The sequence below is a fragment of the Rhopalosiphum maidis genome, chromosome 4, assembly GCF_003676215.2.
Source record: "Rhopalosiphum maidis isolate BTI-1 chromosome 4, ASM367621v3, whole genome shotgun sequence".
NCBI classification, from domain to species: Eukaryota; Metazoa; Arthropoda; class Insecta; order Hemiptera; family Aphididae; genus Rhopalosiphum; species Rhopalosiphum maidis.
This window is the reverse complement of record NC_040880.1, coordinates 8,834,907-8,856,346: the sequence shown is the minus strand read 5'-3', so window position 1 is coordinate 8,856,346 and position 21,440 is coordinate 8,834,907. Positions and strand designations below refer to the sequence as shown.

Genomic DNA, 21,440 nt, shown 5'->3' with positions numbered 1-21,440 from the left:
TTGTATCGATTCGCCGAGTTATCGTCTTGAGTGTGCGTGTAACTCATCACTCATGCATGTACAGAAGAGTTTATTCGAATATAACAAAAATTTTAACACTGTCGTATACATATTAATATAAATATTTTTTATTTATTTTGTGACATTGGTCTAATTATTATACTGTTTATAATATGTATTAAACGTACGTATATATATATTATGATTTATTTTGCAGTTTTTCAAAGAATTCTTATCAACGTGTGCTACAATACGATGCTAATAATTTATCTAATTTTTTAGTAATTTAAATGTTATTGTTACTTACATGTATACATTTTAGCATTTCGTGTAATATTCAGAAGATTTGTTTTTATCTATATCAACTCATGCTGTTTATTAGTGTATAGTAATTGTAATAGTCGGGAACAACGCTAAGTTTTTAATCTCCCACGTACGCAGTCGTGTAAATAATAATTTTGAAAATAAAACCTATCTTGATTTCTTTTTTTATTTCTTTGCTGTACAGTGCTGACGTAAAAAAAAATTCGTTCACACAGTCAAGTCTATTGTTGTTCGGTTTCTGCAGTCGTCGCCGCCGCGCTGTCGCTGTTATTTCTCGCGTCCGTCAAAAGACTTCCGTTGTATGTATATCGACGGGACGACATGGAGTGGTGAGAAAGGTTTTCTGTTTCCGCACTCGAAAAGAAAACCCCCTCCGGTGTTAATGCTACTTGAGCGGTTTTTTTCGAGTGTTTGAACAAAGCGGTTTGTTTGGGGAATATATACGCCGCCTCCACCATTATAATATATATGGTCGAAACAGCTTTAGGGTAGAGTGATAAAGGCGTCTATACTACCGTTTTGTCAAAACAACTATTGCTGCATATATGAAAGTCCATTAATGATGTATACCAATTCAAACTCGCAAGGTTTTTTTTATTTTCTCGTGATAATTACTGACAATAAATTAACGGGTATGGTTTTGTTTGAATATGACTGAAAAAAAAACACTAAACACCTAAATTCAGTAAAATTGTGTTAATATTAAAATATATACGAGGGTTCTTTATATATATTATATATTTATTTATATGTTATGTACACATCAAATATTGTATCATATACTTGTATGATATTATTTATAATGATTAGTAGACACGTTACACGTTAGGGAATGAGGATATCGTATACCTATCTGTTTAAAAACTATGTATGTAGGCCCAAAACGTTTATTACATGTCGTTTTTATTTTTTTTTTTTAGCAACAACGTCCAGATCTGCCCAGGTTATTGGTAAGAATCACTTTCAGATTTTTTAAATTATTATGAAATCAAATATACAAAGTCACATAATATATACTTTTGTATATTTTCGTGACAAAACCTCTCGCGTAAAATATACTACGTTTATTATACACAAATATGATTTACAATCATAACATTTCAGAATACCATATTACTGTAATACCGTTTAAAGGTATACCGTTCTCTTCTATATAGTCTTCATTTATTCCTTCATCTCTCAAATGAACGTTTTGATGGCCTTCTGATAACTACACGTTATTACACCTACTACCCGCACTATCGATGTCGAATACAAACACCCGCTTTTACATTCCTCCCACAACAACTACCCCTAATACACACGTGGGCATTTAAGTACATACGTCGGACATCCGTTTCTGTTTCAGCAACAAATGCACGCGCAGCAGCTGCCGCATGCGGGCCACGCGCCGCCCATACCAATGATGCCTCATCCCGGACTTCCGGGACCACCAGTAACCGCGTCCGCTAGCCTACTAGGCCTTGCCGGTGCTGCCGGTTCTGCGTCTCATCCACTGTCCATGCTAGGTGCTAAACCGACTGATATGCACAGAGGTGCCGATCCTGATAAGCCTTCGTCTGCCATCGGTAAGTAATTATCTATTATATAAACACCGTATTATATATTGTTATCATTACATTTTATCGCCGTCATTCTCTCTGAACCACACATAGTTCATTGCTGACGCATTTTGTATTCTATCGTAGCGTCTTATTCATGACTTATTTGTGCGCGGTCACGATGAAATTTAGAGAATACCGCTAACTATATATATATATTCTTTTTCTTTTATACCCTACGATGCAACATCAAAAATGATCTCTTTTGACGGAGAAGCGTTTTTTTTTTTTTTTAAATGACTGTGCTGCAGCCTGAAGTGTTAATATGCTAATGTATACCCAAGTGCTCGAGACTAATATTCGTTGTCGTCGTCAAAGGGATATGGTGTGAGTATATACGGATGGAGTGCACTCGCTAGTTTTAAGAGGGGGGTAGGAAAGCATCGGGCTCTAGAGTTGTAGACTATATTATATAGACGAGTGAGATAGAGGGTGCTATACGCCCGCATTCGGTACACTGTTCTCTCGAGTGGCCTATATACTGTGAAAAAGGGTTTTTATAATTTCCGCAGAATCCCTTTACCACGCCGCCGAACATCTCTTCACCGTGTGCGTTGTAGTCGTATACACACACACACACACACACACACACACACATCAGTTATTCTCTTCGTATAATGTAAATATATATACCACTTGAAATAAAGTTACTTGGCGGTATATACATGCATTATATATGTATTATATACATTGAGATTGGTTGGACCATTGTTGTACGCGCGTATCCCTCTTTTTTCTTTTTTATTTCCGAGCCACTTACCCATAATCGACGGCGGCGGGCCGTGTCCCCGTCGAGCAATATAAACGCCACGCACACGTATACATATATTACATGAATATTATATTATATTCGTATACGGGGCCGCTGCGTGTGTGCAATAAATTGGCCGTTGTCTAACGTGCGCGGGGTCATGTTTACGGCTGCGCGTTTTAGGAAAATAAAAACACAAATTTTCTGTATCGAACGCGTAAGAGTGCAATTTTTTTCTCTTTTACGTCGTCGTTTTTAGGTCAAGGGCGCATTTCTTTCACACATGTTTCACCCGAATTCGACATTATTATAATAAAAATTCCCGATTTGACACGATTTAATATGTATACAGTTACGCATTGTTACCGATCGGCTGGAACATTGTTGTAATTTTCTCTCGCCGTCTCCCTTTCCAAATCACTAACACATCATTATATTATATATTGTTTCGATATAAAATATATTATCTTTTTTTTCTGCACGTCTATCGTTTCTTTCTACCTTAAATAGTATACAGCGTATAGTTATATTCTAAGTTTCAATCCCACCAGCTCTTCGTATCAAACAACTAAATCGTTTTAGTTATGTCATATAAATTATCTATTATAATAATATATTATTGCATTGTTAATTTTTTTTTTTATAATTTCAGGACTGAGTTCAGCTGAAGAAAGACACGTGAGTATATATATAATATATAAGTGATTAGGAGTTTATATATTAGTAGTAAATATATAGTATATGTTATATCGATCGTTATTTGTACTAAAAATTACATTACACGAGCATATACATACGTTTATAGCTAATAATATGTATAAATACACATTATTGGCGTTGTTGTTGTTGTACCAAAATGAGTGAGGTTTTCGCATGTAATCCACTGGTTTCGCCGTTGTCGCCGCCGCATTCACTATATAGCCACTTTCCAGGGATAAATCTTTGAGCCGCCAACCATAACAAATTTCCCGTCCAGGCAACAGCGTCAGCAGAAAGGGGGTTAAAATTAAATTAATGCACCCAGGATAGCACTTAATGAAGGGACGCCTTGTTACTCCGGTTGCCGTCGTCTCCGGTCGCTCTCGTCCTCGATCCCCTCGTAGTAGTTTCCCCGCACCATCAAACAAACAGCTATAGCAGTGTATATAATGTAGGGGTTGTCTACCCTCCAACGCACCCTTACCGCCGTTGCAGAATAAGGGTTGGCTGCCGCCTCGCGTGTGTAATATCGGAACGAACCTCATCCATATGTATATGTCATCTGGTCGCACTCCCCACGAATTTAAATGCGTGTCAAATTCGATAGGGATCGGTCCCACTTTTACCCTCTATTTCCTCTCACAAAAGAACCGACCACCGCCGCTGCTGCATCCCGTATTATTATTATTATTCCGTTGCCGCACCCTCGTGGCCCATTTTTGACGCGACCGCCCATGATTTTCAACAGTTATTAATTTCTCGACTTATACACTTATATATTATTTACACCCGTATATACAAAATATAATACGTGTGGCATTTATTTATATTATTTTCCTCTTGTCCGTCTGCTCTGGTTTGTCGTAATTCGTTGGATACATTATTATACATATTGTCGTAATCCAATACGAGTCTGCAGTCGAAGGGCTCGTCAACTATAATATTATATAGTTTCCGATTACACACGCGAACCGCACAAGCATTTCCATCGTAGCCACAGGTACCTACTGCAAACACTCGATCAAACCTATTCGCGTTCGACCGCAGTATGACCGTGAAGTCGACGACAGTCCTATATATTGCGAGATTTATTTGTATATTATATTCCTGTAAAGTATCGAATAGTATAAAGTAAAACGCTGAAAGCGAATATATATTGTGTATAGTTATTGAATAGCGGGCGTACTACTACACAATATATAGTATCGTCGTCGTCAAATCGTATATTTATTTGTGTAAAAAACTTGGGAGATGGAAAAAGAAAAAAAACGGCAGAGAGAAAATCCGTGGAAATCCCCCGTAATCGAGGATTAGTTTTTTTTCCGCTCGAGATATTTCTTCTTGCCAACAATCCGTTTCGTTTTGGACGGACGGCCCTTTTTCGACGACTACTACTACTACGACAACGATCCCCCGTGGGGATGGAAAACGTGGAAAAATCGAGGTTATTTCTTTTTCCTTTCTTTTCTTTTTTTTCTCTCGTTATATGTATACGTATATATATACATGAACCCTCGATCGGCAGAGCGGTGTAACAAGAGGGTAAACTCGTTTAAGGGCGTAACGATAAAGTGGGGAGGAAGAGCTGTACAGCCGATGCGGTAACGTTATTTTCCGGTCCGTTTCATCAACCAGTCGGCCCTTTCTAGGGAATAACCCCGCAGGCTTTATGTGATGTGTGTGAGAGTGTATATGTATACTGTATACACGTACATAAAATACCCTCGCGTATAGTTGTGCCGACGGATGGGGTGGAAAAAAATCAAATAATGGTATAAAACAAGACTTCGAAGAAACGGATTACGAGGTCGACATAGTAATAAAAAAATATAAAAAAATCCCTCAAGACTGTTTTTTTCGTGCTACTGACGTTTTTATGCGTGCGCTCGTACATGGAAACGAACGGGGAAAAACGTTGAATTTCAGCAAACTCTAATCGTTTGAAATTGTAATGTGATCGATATTATATGCGTATGTACTATATGTACATTTTGTGTATATATAATGTGTTATTGACGTTTCAATTGAGAGTAAGTCATTGGAGTATTATTACTATAATATATATTTACGATAAACAGCTTTCGGAAGATATTCGTGCAGTCATCTTGCATACTGACTAAGCGAGTGCGTCGAAAAACCTTTCCTATATACCTACTTCACTAGGCCGTGGTATGCTCAAAGCCATTTTCACGACGACATTATATGAACATCCTCCCGCTTATGACTGCCAAGTCTTAATGGGAATTTTTGATTGCCTTTGACCTTGGCTGACCACAACGAAAAAAGACATTAGCCCGACACACGTTATTATTACGGTTACTATAAATCGTTTGTTTTATAGCGAACGGCAGCTAATATTTGGTTTTTTTCCCTTTCGTAATTTCGTACGCTGTCGTTTAAGTTCGGTTAAACTGCCCGTTGTACGATAAGTATTTCTTTCTAACCTACAATACGATATTCATTTAGTTTCTTAATTCCTCATCTCGGCGAATATGATAATTGTATAGGTTACATGCTTTTATTAATATATATTATGATAAATAAATTATGCTGTTATATAAATGCTTTGTAATTATTCCGTTGACTTTTGTAAAGATTACATCGCACACAAACCATTATTTGTTATCTAATTAAATTTCCATATAATATAAATATTATATAGATTATAAAACATTTCGTTTTATCTCTAATTGTTGTTCTAGCGCTGTACAAAATATAATTTTATTAATTATATATAGGTACCGAAAACACGATTACAACAGCATCATTTCATAATATTCAGCGTATAATTGCATATCATTATCAATACTTTTTTTCCATTGAAACGTTCGACTAACATTATCTGAAAACAAAAATACATACGTGTGTATTTTGAATGATTTTATTTTCTTGTCTGTATTAATTTGTAGAATTGTATAAAAAAAAAACACTTTATTGAAAATTTTGTTCGGCATACAGCAATAAAAAAAAAATCGATATCCGAAGTTGCAATAAACATACTTTTTTTATCACGTCATTAATGTCATACTTTATATTATGGATTTTACACATAGAAGTGACAGGTTGCGATTCACACACGACGAACGTATATATAGGTAATAGCCAATAGGTATTATATATTATAAACTCTAATAGCACATACTATACCACAGTTGTGGTTTATTCGGTTTTCGATATGGGCATCTGGTCGTCAGAAGAGATGACTCGTTTGCGTACCGGATTTACCGGTATTTCGAGACCGTATAATAATAATAATAATAATAATGGTTATAGGGGACGCGATTAACTCGACCGATCTAGTACTCAAATGAACCCCATTTGGCCATTGTATATACGATTTACATAAAATATTTTCTTCTTATAAATTTGCAATGTACGATAAACATCTGAATAGTATTTTTTCTCCCGTATAAAATATATTTTATTAAATTAAAATAAATATTCTTAGTAGGTACTTAGGTACCTATATATTATCTTGTAGCTTACAGAAATGTTATTCGCAATATGCGAAAAACATAAATATTAAGTATCAATTATGTCTAAAATGTCTTGGATAGGTGGCGAAAAGTATTATTTTTATCGCGGTCGATATTGTTATAATTAATAATGGATTGGTGGTGGCAGGAGTTCAAAGGGGCTCGACGTGTAATAATTATTGTAATCGGAACCATTAACACGAGGGCGAAAAGGGTTAATTTCGGAGACGCAACGACTAATCTTCACGGTATTACTATAGGGGATACCACTTTCCGCCACCAACCCTATACTTGCGTTCATTTCACCGTCATCTCCTCCACACCCGTAGCCGAATCGATAAACCACAACCGACCGTATATATACACACATCTTATACCATCACCGTACGCTTACTGGAGAGAAATTGAGTTTTCCGAAAACAACAACTATATTATTGCGCGTTGGGCGTACAGTGTATATATCCCGTTATCCTTTGCCGCCATAAACTAACGCGCGTGTGTGTAACGACGTAAGCGTGAATGTTTTATTAAAACACGTGCTCACCCCGGAGAATCAGTGTCGTAGAAAACCGCCAATCTCGGACCCGATGAACCATACCGATTAATTGAAATCATATAATATGATTAAAACAACGACGATAATCATGACAAAATAAATAGGTGAATGTCAATAACATTACGAATTTTGGTCCGGCTTTAAGCATCCCACCCGCCCCAACCGTAGTCAAGGTCTGCTTCATTTCAGTGGTCGTTAAATTACCCGCTAAAATACAATAGGTATATTACATTATTTATTTACATTACGACATTATATTCTACCGATGAAAACTGAGAAGAGTCGAACCAGGTTTATATAGACGGGATGTGGAGTTTTCGTTGAACACGCGTGGTGTGTATCACAAAGTTGCTGACATATTCCTATTTAGTATTTACCTTGTCGTGACGATAATGTTAAAATAGACATTCGCCCGCGTGAACGTATGCCGTTCGATATTACATATTATTCATTGTATATATTATCATATTATAATATTTCTTGTGTGTAGTAATATACGTAGGTACACTAATATAGGACATATACTCATTTTAGTAAATGTAGCTACAAATCACGCATAAATGGCACCGTAACAAAGACAGTGCGTATTATAGGTATATATATATATGTATGGTTGTATATAATGTCAACACTACACATGAGTGGTGGTCGCGTTAAATTAAAATTATTTTCGGGCGTTTACGTTTATTTATTTATTATTATTATTTTTTTGTACACAAGCACGCATAATTTATTCGCATTTGCCCACCGACGAACGATTTCAAAACGATTTTTTTTACTATATAATAATTATAATTATATATATTGTCTCGATTATACGGTTATTGTTTGCCCGCAATTACTATAAATTCGTTAGTAAATGTAGGGTTACGTCGAACGGCGCGTGACAATGTGTACCTGAGTATTAGCTTTTAATTTTTTTTTCATTGTTTATCCGTTGAAACTAATTATCTATTCATCGAAAAAATAGAAAACGATTTAATATATCGATTCGAAAATTATTATCGTTATTATCCTTTGGCGCCTTATTTTCTCATCGATTATTTTAAAATTTTGTCCTTTCTCCACGATCCCCCCTCCACTCACCACAAACAAGTTTCTCAAGTCACATATCATTTAGCCTAAGTCGTATACATATTTTGTCTGCACAGATAAATATCTGACATAGATAAATTATTAAAGGTACTAAAAGCCAAAAGGTAATATGCGTACTTTGTAATAGCTATATAGGTACCGTATACAGCGTACGTATAATATTATGTGTGTAATAACACGACGTGTATGCTGTATTATAGTATAATTAAGACACGGATTTAAATCTAACACGCGTAACGTGTTTATTGTAAGTATAGACACGCCGTGACTATATTGACTATAGTATATACAGGGTGATTCTGATTCATTTATAGTATATTCACCCCTCTATTTTATATTCTTTAATCATGTATTTATTCAAACTAATTCATGGAAGTTACACAAACTTAGGAAATTTTCAAATATTTAAATTTTTTATATATTATCTTTAATGTATAGGTACCATGTCGATCTTTTTTATCTTTTTTTAAAAAAAAATTTATACCTATATCTAAATCCAAATTCAAACAAGTAGTTATTTCTGAGTTGTTAAAATGAGTATAACGTACTCGTACAATCATTGGATATAAATTATATATAATACATGTAACTATTTAAGATAATAATCCTTTAATACCAATTTCTTATTTATTACCTACTATAATTATTTTAGATCATCATAACCCCATATCTTTCAAACCTATATTAAATATAAATTATAATAATTATTATCATGGATTTATTGTTTAGTATACATACGTTTAAATAACGTTCGAAGTTCGATTTATATATATATATATATATATATATTAACAACTTAAAAAAAATGATCTGTTTAATAATGCATACTAAAATAAGAAAAGGTGCGATTCTCATGTGAAAAAACAAAGTTTGTATCATCACAAGGCACTATACTCAAATGGTATACAAAATCTAAGGAGATATTTGAAAACATGTATGATCCTTTAGTATACCTATTTAAAATTGCAAAAATTAGAATGGCGTTGAACATATTTGGCGAATCACTCTGTATATAATATACATGTATTAATTGTCATTGCACGCCACTGTCTCGTTTGTAATCGCTGGCGGTCGACTTCCCTGTGCGTAACAAGTAAAACCGAATAAATAGCGTTGATGCGCCGTCGTCGGGTCGTTTGATGTTTAATTAAACGTTGGTTGTAGGTACCTATACTATTATAACTAATATAACGACACGATAGACAAGTGGAATCGGAAACCCGTCGCGGTCGTCGGCGGCGGCAGCGTTAACGTTTGGCATAATATATATTATAAACTATCGCGTGTGAATTAATTATACAAAACGCCGCACATCGTCCTATTCGCTGGCGCTCGCACGTTTACACACACACACACACACACATACACGAAACACGACACACTATACGTTAGTTTACGTTTACAGTACGCGAAGATTCATGTTGACGTTTCATGAACATATTATAATCATACAACACACATAATTATATAAGTCTTGAGCAAGAATTGCGTTTTGATAGATTACCTACTTTCTTCGTTTCTTCATTGATTTTTATATTATATACGATTCGTTGTTAATTATTTTCAATTTAGCGAAATGTAGCATGAGAGACGCTCCCCTCGTATAGGATATAGATTATAATATTATTTTATTATTTAAATTTAATGGTGGAATAAACAATAATATAGTACGTCGTTTACATGAACGAGAGCTGATCGGGTTGTTGTATCCTCCCCTTCTGTCACGTGTACTACTCTCATCCCTTATTTATATAATATGTATGGGTCATTATATACGTCGTGCGAACGTACGTCCTTTATTATTACGGTTGAAGAAACGTTGCGATCCCCTTGGTTTTTATTTCGGGTGGAAAAAAATCACCGCCTGTAAAGATCTTAACGAGTCGGGTCAATTGATAAATTCGGCTTTTTCCTCCAACGAGGGGGCTGAGCGGAATTTTGCGGTCGTGTCTGTCGTATAATATAAAGCCGCGTTGTTCCTCTCGCACTCACTCTATCTCGTTTTTATTGTTATCGTGCTCAAACCTTTACCGAAAACGACGTCTTTTTTCGCCCTCTTTTTGCTTTATTATTATTATTATGGAACACGACGACGACGACAACAATGAAGGTATATATAAACCGTGAGGGAGAGAGACCACGATATCATCTGTCAGACAGCGGCGTGCGTGTGTGCGAGTCTTATACGCGGAAGAGCGGGTGATGAATAGGAAGCGGTGAAAAAGCGGAGGAGATCGTTATCAAAACAGCAGTCGCGAGAAGAGACGCGATGCCGAGGCCGTGGTAGTACGGTGGGAGACGTGATTGGATTCCGGAGGGGCGTGTTATTAATCCCCGGGCGAAATACGCGAAAATCCCAGCCGGCGAATTCATCACGTGGCTGTGGCGGTAGCGTCTGCGGGACGAGGGGGTTTTTGTTGCCTATATTCCGCCCTCACGGCTTGTCCTTATACCCTCGGGCGCATATATATATATATATATATATATTATATTGTATATATGTATACAACGAGAAATAACACGCACACATACACAACACCATTTGAAGCAATATAGCTCCACGTGCAATAGCGGCAAAACTCCCCTTATTTTCAGTCTCTGGCACTCTGTCATTGTCTGTCCGTCTCTCTCTCCCTCTCTCCGGCCCGCAAAAACTCTTCTGCTGCCGACGCCGCCGCCACCGCTGGTACCTTTATATATATAATGTCAGTACTACGACGACGACGACGACGACGACGTGAGCCGATTACAAGTTTGCAAATGAATGAATTAAAGCCGCCGCCTCCGCCACCCTTAACTTGCGTGCGTATACTTATGTACATATATATGGATAGTATACGCGAGAAGCTGTGCAAGTTTACCCAGCGTCTGGACCGGTAGGTGAAGAGGCGCGTTACACACGGCCGATTAGTTCTCGATGAAGTTTAAACCGAGAACGGCGTCTCCACCACCGCCACCGCCATCGTCGTCGACAACAACTTCGTAGAGCGCGCGCCTTCTTCCGCACGCGCTTTACCTCGTTTTCACTCGTTGCGAGTATACGGTAAAAGCTTTCTCGTCCGCCCCAACACCACCGTGCTTCTTCACTTCCCGCTCACAGTCAATTGTCTCGGAAGTTATATTACACACTGCTGCTGCGGTGGCGGTTCTGCTCGCTTCGCAGCCGCAAGAAAACATCAACGGCGTATCTACCCTACACTACCCCATCACATCCCTTCTGTCGTCTCTGAGTCTTCACGTTTTCATTACAATGTATCCATCGACACAATAAACATAAAATACGATTTTTTCGACGCCTCCATATCGTATTAATTATGACGCATGCCAAGTGCACACGCATCATTATCACTAATTCACTATATATACATAATGAATATATTACGTGTTTATAGTATTTTAAAGTCTCGAAGTGTTTTATTTTGTTATTGCGTCTATATAGTTCATACAAAATATCGATAGACAATAATTGGTTTTTTTAAAAATAAAAATTGTGTTAATAACACATTTATTTACAGCAATGGTCGTTAATCCGATTTCATAATAATTATCGAGTAGGTATTATATTTGTATTTATATTAATTATATACAATGCGTGAGCAGTTTTTATTTGACGATCAATTATTTAAATCTCGTGCTGTAGGTTTTGAAATTCAATAATAGTGTAGTTTATATAGGTACTATATATGTACGTATATATAATAAGTATTAATATAGTTATATAGACATAAATATGGATACTTTTCAATTAAAATTAAATTTTCATTAACGCTCTGCGTCATCGGCGTCATTAGCAGCCCGAGTAATTTGTAAAACTGTATTCATAATTGAAATTTGTTAAAACACGGCGAACTTTCGCGCGCTTAATTGACTGTGATGAAGACTGTCTAGAGGGTTAAGTGAGTGTTGTGTATATATACTCACAATAAAGGTAGGTAGCAATAATGTCGTTTAAAACTTGTTCATCGTTGTCGTCTTATTTCTATCTATATAATATATATATATTCATTAAAAAACACTTTTTTTGTCGCGGAAATTCGTTATTTTGTAATACGCGACGCGTTTCTTTGTTGAACAAAAAAAAAAATTAAAAACCTCCCTCCGTTGAAAAAGCGGACCGAAAATTCAACGATAATGTTTTCACGATCGATTTTGTTATTACCGTGAGTTTTTATGTTCGTTAAAAACGAATTTCGATGGCTTGTATAAGATAAGAAAAAAAAAGACCCCTTCGATAGAATCCGTCGTGAGTCTCAGAGAACCGAAAGCGAAGCCGCCACGAATTCATCACGCACGTATATAACACCTATATATAAATTATACTATAATATATATATATGTATGTATAAGACTCGATTAAGGGCGGCGAACCGCCATAAAATGTTTCAATTTAACGAAATTTATTCAACGCAGTCGGTCGTCGTTGCGCTGTAGGACGCGCCTCTATATAAATTAACTATCGTGTCGTATTCTCGTCGGGATTCGGGCGCGGGCAAAAGCAATTAACACCACACCCGGCAATTGGCCTTCTAGCGCCCCCGGGAATTGACTCTATTTTTTTCGCCGACGCGAGAGGTTTATTTTATTTCACCCCCTCGCCACCGCTGCGCGTAGTCGTCGTCGACGTCGTCAAAGTCGTGTATATATATGTACCTACATACACACACACACACATATATATATATTGTACATACATACACGCATTATACGCGTGTACACTGTACGGCTATATATATAAACTACCCGCCACCCCCTCCTCACTCGTCCGTTTATGGCTCCCGGGAATTGGATTAACTATCTTGTACGTACGAGGGCGCGGGGTGGTAGGATGTTTTTATTGGGTCCTTAGGGTACGCGGGCACTCGCGTGCGCGTGTGTGTGCGTATGAGTATACCGCGGGGGGTCTGGGGCGAAAAACGACCAACGCGCCACATGTTTTTCCTCCGTCTTTTTTTTTTATGACACACGTTATTTATTTCCCGCCATCGCCCTCCTGGCTCTTTTTTCCTCGTATTCACTTCGACAAATGTTATATTCCCCCTAACGATACACACACGTACACTAGCAACACGCATTCCTACAACCCTCGACCCATACGACGATGGAAAAAAACCACATAATATTATATATATATGAGTTCCATTCAAATATTTGGTTACTCGGTTTTTTTTAACGAGCGGCCAAAATCACACGCTGCATTGTGTATAAAGAGAGGACGAGAAATAGATATAGGTTTGTGTGTGTGTGTGTGTGTGTGTATATGATATACCCACGTAAGGTATAAACATACCTATACCTACGACGAGTACAACAACAACAGAAATGTTTGGTTAACGTTTTTTTATTATTATTATTATGCTTATGGTTTTTTTTCGTTTTATTTACACAGAGGAGTTCTATATCACCTGCGGAAAGAGAGAAATTTCGCGTCAGGAGCTCACCGGATATTGAACCACACAAAAAAGTAAAAAAGGAAGAAAAAGATTGTCACGTAAGTTTTGCTCTTATAACCTAAGTATACATCGATTCAACACATGATGCGCCATATAACATTTCGCCAAACTTCTTCTACCATTAAACTTTTATACTACGTTTACTCATCTCACGCCACCCTCTCCCTAAACTTATTATTAAATCGTTTTTCATTGTATTTATTTTCTTTTTATCGTTTACAGGCGAGCGATGGTGAAAAAAGCGATCAAGACTTAGTAGTTGATGATGCCAGTGAGGTATGTTATATATAATATCATTTACTCCTTGTCCCGTTAAAAAATATATGCTCCCAAGTCATAAGTTTTTTATACTTTGATACTTAAAGAAAGAATACAAAATATACTTAGTGAAACCTTATCTTAGCTTTATAACCGTTTAGAGCAAACGTTTGTACGTAAAACAACTTTTTAAAACCTATAATCGTTCGAAAACTGTATACACGACCTCTATAAACTTACAATATCTGCTACAGTATAGAATATCAAATTATATACCGCATAATCTATTTATTAATATGATTTGATTTTTTTTTCCGATTAGTATCACTTGAATTATAATTCGCTGTATCTTATGTTTTTATTACATAAAAAAAAAAAACCGTTTCATATTGTGTATTTTTGCGTAGGTACCTACTACATAATATTTTACTTAACTATGTATAAACGAGCAATACTTAATAATAATACGTCGGGTTTAAAAAAAAATATATATATATAAAGTAATGCTTGCCGTGTATAATAGGATAACGAAACCTCGTAATAATAGTCGAACAATGTCGCTGCAGGTATTAACATAATGTATAATATTCCGTTTCACAGGACCCCGTCTCACCGCTTAATGGTACAGCCTCGCCAAGAGAAAATGGAATTGACAAGTTACAACCCAAAAAGGAACACATCGGACCACACAGGTATAATTTACATATTAATGTTTTTTATATTATTATTGTTATCATCACTTATACTCGTTATTAGAATATACATATATTCTACATATATGTAGGTAATGTGTATGATGTATATTATTATATTTATTTCAACGGTGGATGCATTACTTATACACTCACTCATTTATTTATATTTTATTTTTCGTTTATCGCAGCCCGCGTAGCGGTACTTCGTCCAATGCAAGCACTCCATCCACCAAGAAGATGGAAGACAAACCCAGCACACCGATATCCAAGTCAATCACACCGACGAGCGGCGGCAGCGGTTGTAGTGGAGCCGCCGGTTCCTCAATGAAGCCCATGGGGGTCAAAGGACCTTCGCTAGGTAATAAGAAAAACAGCGAATGCGACTCAATCAAACATAGATTGTAAATTACTTTTTCATTAAACTAACTTGCGTTTTCCTCGTTTTTTTTAGCGCAATACCCGCATTACCTGGCTGGTGGTGCAAATCCGCACGATCTTCAAGCGGCTGCGGCTGCTGCAGGCGCTTACGGCGCCCTCCACAACAACTTGCCGCCATCGGCTGCGTTAAACAGTTACCCCAGGCCGGCATTGGTGAGTATTATTATTAACGACAACAATCATTAATCAATAACCGTGCATAGAGTGTGTATATGCTCAAGTACATATTATAATTGTAATTATTATCTCTAATCGACGATGTGTTTTAAAGGTCGGTTATGATCCTCACGCACAAATGAGAGCACCCCTCGGACCTGGGCTGGGAATTCCTGGCGGAAAACCGTAAGTAAATCCTATATAAATAATATTTGCAACACGTGGTGTGTCTGGCAGAAAGTCGTCAAACACTTAATTTAGTAATGACTCAAATAAATTATATGCGTCTCCTGTAGATGAGTTTTTAATTAACCCTACGTTTCGAATTGGACATACCAAGATAGCGTGGGTAGAATTTATTGTCGATTTATACAAAACAAATTGAATCTTCCGCGATTCCTTCTGAAAAAGTTTTTTTAACTTTTCATGACAAAATATCTGTTGTTTAAGTTAAAGTCGTCATTTTTACCTCCATAAACATTTTTAACTCATCTATCATTTTTTCAGTGCATTATATTTCTGAGCTATTTTTTGAAAAAGATATAAAATTTTATTTATATTGAGTTATTCGAGAAAAAGAGCCTTTGAGAAAACTAAAATAAATTATCCTTTCTCGGAATCGTGAAGTATGCAGGCATACATCATGCGTTCGAGGACATTCGACGTCGACGTTAGTATTGACGTATTTTTTCTTTTTCTTTCAAGAGCATATTCGTTTCACGTGAGCGCCGAAGGTCAAATGCAACCGGTGCCCTTTCCGCCTGATGCACTGATGGGTCCCGGTATCCCGAGACACGCCCGTCAGATCAACACTCTCGGGCACGGCGAAGTCGTGTGTGCCGTGACCATCAGCAATCCCACCAAGTACGTTTATACCGGCGGCAAAGGCTGCGTAAAGGTGTGGGACATCAGTCAACCCGGGTCCAAGTCGCCCGTATCTCAACTAGACTGTTTGGTACGTATAATAATACATACAAACTTATAAGAAGACGTATTATTTGTAGCGAGATGGAAATGACCTTAAGTGACAAAATGGTGACGTGTATGTATTAATAATACAATAATTGTTTTGATTGCAGCAACGTGATAACTATATAAGATCTGTAAAACTGTTGCCGGACGGCCGGACGCTCATCGTAGGCGGAGAAGCCAGTAATTTGAGCATATGGGATCTAGCCTCACCTACGCCGAGAATAAAAGCCGAGCTCACGTCCAGCGCGCCGGCGTGTTACGCACTGGCCATCAGTCCGGACTCCAAGGTACGCACTGCAAGATAATAATATCATAGCCCACAACGGATTGCCGACAAGGCGCTCTAAATTAATGATTTTTCACGTTATCGCCCGACCTTTAATAATCTATATTTTTTCCCTCGTCCCCGCAGGTGTGCTTCAGCTGTTGCTCGGACGGCAACATAGCCGTGTGGGACTTGCACAATCAGACATTGGTAAGACAGTTCCAAGGGCACACGGACGGAGCGTCGTGCATAGACATCTCTTCGGACGGTTCGAAACTGTGGACCGGCGGTCTGGACAACACTGTCCGCTCTTGGGACCTGAGAGAAGGTCGACAGCTACAGCAACATGATTTCTCGTCACAGGTACGTCTCTCACACGAAATTGAGTCCGTTTTTTTTATGCGTACAGACTATACGTGTACTGTGTATATCTGCCTACTTACAAGTCGACATATTAAAACACTTTTTTTTTTTTAATGTTTACCGCACAGATATTCTCGCTGGGTTATTGTCCGACCGGTGAATGGTTGGCAGTCGGTATGGAGAACTCCAACGTCGAAGTATTGCACGCTCTCAAACCGGACAAATATCAACTGCATCTACACGAGTCTTGCGTGCTGTCGTTGCGCTTTGCGACGTGCGGTAAATGGTTTGTGTCGACGGGCAAAGACAATTTACTAAATGCGTGGCGCACACCTTACGGCGCTTCCATATTCCAGGTGAGCAAAACTTCCATTTTTTGGAAAATCGTTTTATTTTTTTATTTGTTTATTTTTTGTTATTTTTGCTCATGCGTTTGTTTCTGTTCTTTTTTTAGTCTAAAGAATCTTCTTCGGTGTTGAGCTGCGACATTTCGGCCGACGACAAATATATCGTAACTGGTTCCGGAGATAAGAAAGCGACTGTGTACGAAGTTATTTACTAGTAAATAATGCAAAATGAGAATTTCATCGTTTCGGTGTTCATTAGGTGTAGTAGAAAAACTCCGGGTGTTTATCTAGCGTTTATTGAACATTTTTTTGTGATAATTATTTCCAATCTAATATTATGACTATTGTGACTTAGTCTGTAAACATTAATTTACAAGTAGCATATTATATATATATATATATATACAAAACAAAACAGAATCTGTTGATTAAAATTTTTTACCGTCAAAATGTATGTAATTATAAACATTATTAATTAATATTTGAGATCAATTGTTTGATATATATAAAATTTGTCTTAAAACTGATACTCGTGGTATTTTATGCTTTAATCAAAGTTTCATTGTTTTTTTCATAAATTAATACTTTGATATTTAAAATGATCACTGTGAATACGAGCATTGTTGACAGTTTTTGACTTAAACTATTTTGTGAATAATATAAAATAATAAAATACTATTATTATGATGTCCCCATGTAAGTTCCCACATTAAAGATCTTTCGAATGCATAAATATTTTTTATCATTATTATTATTATTATTATTATTATTATTATTATTATTACATTTTAAGTATTGTATTTACTTTATTATTTTCTTAAGTGTTAACTTTGTTCTTTTCTATTTTGTACAAAATAGTAGTTAGAAAAATTACCTTATAAGTTTTTGTTAATTTTTTTTTTCATTAGGATCTAATAGGTAAATCAATATGATGTGGTATCTCTAGACATCTTTTGTACCTAAATAAATAGAGAACCCTTTGAAAAAAAAATTAAAATTTTATTGTTATTTAATAATTATTTATGTTTATTTAAATTAATACATTTCCCCCGATATTTTATAATATTGTGCTATGTAGAACCAAGTATTTTGTTTAATAATTTTTAATGTATAGTGTTCAATATAGAATTCTGTACAATTCATTATTTATACAGAAAATCAGAAAATAAAAGAACCAATTTATTATTATTTGGTTATTTACTTTTACTCTTTGCCACTTTAATCAGAGGAGTTGTTTATTTGTATATTATTATGTACAAATGGTTGCTATATTATTATATTCAACCATAGTACATAGTTAATTATTTTAGCTAATAATATTTGGGTCGCTGTAAATTGCATCCCATTTTTAATTTTTTATGTTAATTTCAGCCTGGTATATTTTATGTATACCTATATGTAAATTGCGGCCTGGGTATAATTTTGTATGTATGCCTACCAAAATATTTTTTATTCATACGTAAATAACATCAAATAATTTTTTAATTCAGAATGAATAATTTTAGATGGCCTGGTAAACAGATCAGAAAAAGTTGTTGTCAAGTTTCTGTTGATTTATTATTTGTTCCGATATGTTAAAAGATTGGGATCTTGAAAACTATATATACACATATTATTATCATTAAATTAGAAAAAAAACACGTTTTAATTGTGCAACACCAACGTTGAATATAATTTTTTAGAAATTTGTGTAAACGAAATTTGAATCCATCAACTATTTTGAACGTTTTTTTCCTTAGATATAGCTTTTCATAACATTCATTTTTATTAAATTGAAAAATTATGTAAGCTGTAAAGCAAAGGAAACCTTGAGCATAAGATTATCAATCAAAAATAATTACTTATCATTAAATAATACAACTGACCGTAAATCGAAATATCCCTAGGCGCAGTTTACATACATTCTAAATATACCCGGGACGCAATTTACATATGTTTTAAAAGTACATGGGCCGCAATTTACAAAGTATATGAATATAACCTTATTGAGGGGATGCAATTTACTGATAAGATTATAATATAAAGAAAATACTCAAAAAAAAAACAATTTATACATGAGTTAATTGTGCAACTGGTGGGTTATATTATACTATAATTGTGTAATAACTATTTTTTAACTATACTTATTAAATTACATATATGTATTATTCATTTTTTAAACTAGTACTTTTAACATAACTTAATGACTAATGTCAGTTAAATTTCCTGGTCTGCGGTAAAAACTGCTTCTTTCTAAGACTACCATTATTTTGATGTGGTCGTAAGCTTTTGCACTCGTTTAACATTAACTTCTGACTAGTTCTCCAATTCTCCATGACTATAATTAAAAAAACTTCTTAAATTCCTACATTATCATTAATTATAATATCATCATAGCTATTAAAGTATTAAACATACACAATATGTCCCATCATAAAAAATGTCACTGTTACTTATTTTACATTGGAATTTAAAATTGTTCTTAACTTGAAAATAATGATTTTTTTCATTTTAAATTGTAATGGTAGGTATATTTTCATTTATTTAACAATTCTATGCAATTTTTGCTTATGTTTGAGGAATCAATTAAGATAAAAATAATCAACTCTAATAAAAAATCAAATACAAACTTCAATAATTTTGCCCAATTGATCCTAAACAATTTATAAAAGTTAATAAATTTATTTTTTAAATTGATTTGACAACTTCAGGCTATTGCTAAAAACATTAATATCTCTGTCAAAACTCTACATAATATTCAATTAAATAAGAAATTGTCTTATTTGATTTATTATTTTTAAGAAAATATCACATTTTAAGACCGATGAAAGATTCTTAAAAAACTAATACCTATTTTATTTTTTATTTTATAAAAATATATACGTATAAATATATATATATTAATTTTACAATAATATGCTGATTAATATTAAAAAGTATTTTTCCGTTCTTTCTAGTAGAATATTTGAGAATGCGTTTTTTAACAGACTACATGAATAATAATGTATTGTGTAATACAATACACTACAGTCTGCAGTATATATTATAGATGGGTAACTCAAAGTTCACAGAGGACCAATTTTTAGAACTTTAAAATCTAGAGGACCAGAGAATATGGAAGCAAAAAAAAGAAATTTTTACCATCGGCCACAACTGATGAAACGACCAAATGTCCAAATGGTTCAATTGCATTTTTTACAACATTAAATATATCTTTTCCATATAATTCATATCTATGTTATACTATAAACATTTAATCGATTTTATAAATTAAATAATACAATATAATTTAATGAAGTTACTTCAGAATGTAACACGGACCAGATAAAAAAGGTTCGCGGAACGTCAGTTATTCATCTTTAGTATATATATTGTAGTATAGTACGCTTATTTTTAAATTAGAAAAGTAGATTGTAAAATTTGATTTTAAAACTAAGTTTTTTTTATACGATTCCAATGAGAAATTACGAATTTACTCAAGTTTTGTTTTTTAATGTACTGACTGATAATTGGTTATCATCTATAGTATAGACTATACTCCTATACCTACTCTGTAGCTATACGATTCTCCTAATAATTATACGTATATTTATACACTTTGATATTAACTATATTTTGTCTTATTTTAGAGGTCAGCTAGCCTACAGTACAGATAAAGATAATATTATTCATAATTTATTACAGATTTGTTGGTATCTACTCTTTAGTAATGGTTAAGTGAAGTTTTTTGTAGAAATTAGCAGACGAGCAGCGATAATTGAATGATTGTTTGTATTTTTTTTCGTCAAATTTTTAAATTAGAAAGTTAAAGTTGACTCGTTAGAGAATACAAATCTTACTTATAAATTACAATTTAAAATATAGAATAACGATTGTGTAAATGGTTTTTTATTTATGTTTCAACAAGTCTCATTAATAGGTATTAACACTTATGTACTCATTATAATTTATATTCGTGCGTCTGAAATAATATCAAATATAGTGGTCTTAAAATAACGTTGCCAATGTTTATGTT

General features: G+C 34.9%; 1 protein-coding gene across 2 annotated transcripts in view; it reads left to right on the top strand.

Moving 5' to 3' along the window:
• Positions 1 to 18,549, top strand: part of LOC113549915 (transducin-like enhancer protein 4) — a 41,565-nt gene extending 23,016 nt beyond the window's left edge. For both annotated transcript variants that reach the window (XM_026951431.1, XM_026951432.1), the window contains exons 7-20: positions 1,245 to 1,274; positions 1,673 to 1,892; positions 3,329 to 3,354; positions 13,889 to 13,990; positions 14,175 to 14,228; positions 14,811 to 14,902; positions 15,094 to 15,263; positions 15,357 to 15,496; positions 15,615 to 15,685; positions 16,205 to 16,454; positions 16,579 to 16,758; positions 16,884 to 17,099; positions 17,228 to 17,455; positions 17,554 to 18,549. In XM_026951431.1, the coding sequence (XP_026807232.1) occupies positions 1,245 to 1,274; positions 1,673 to 1,892; positions 3,329 to 3,354; positions 13,889 to 13,990; positions 14,175 to 14,228; positions 14,811 to 14,902; positions 15,094 to 15,263; positions 15,357 to 15,496; positions 15,615 to 15,685; positions 16,205 to 16,454; positions 16,579 to 16,758; positions 16,884 to 17,099; positions 17,228 to 17,455; positions 17,554 to 17,661 (1,887 nt within the window). In that variant the 3' untranslated portion in view covers positions 17,662 to 18,549. The remainder of the gene's footprint in view (positions 1 to 1,244; positions 1,275 to 1,672; positions 1,893 to 3,328; positions 3,355 to 13,888; positions 13,991 to 14,174; positions 14,229 to 14,810; positions 14,903 to 15,093; positions 15,264 to 15,356; positions 15,497 to 15,614; positions 15,686 to 16,204; positions 16,455 to 16,578; positions 16,759 to 16,883; positions 17,100 to 17,227; positions 17,456 to 17,553) is intronic.
• Positions 18,550 to 21,440: the final 2,891 nt, after the last annotated feature.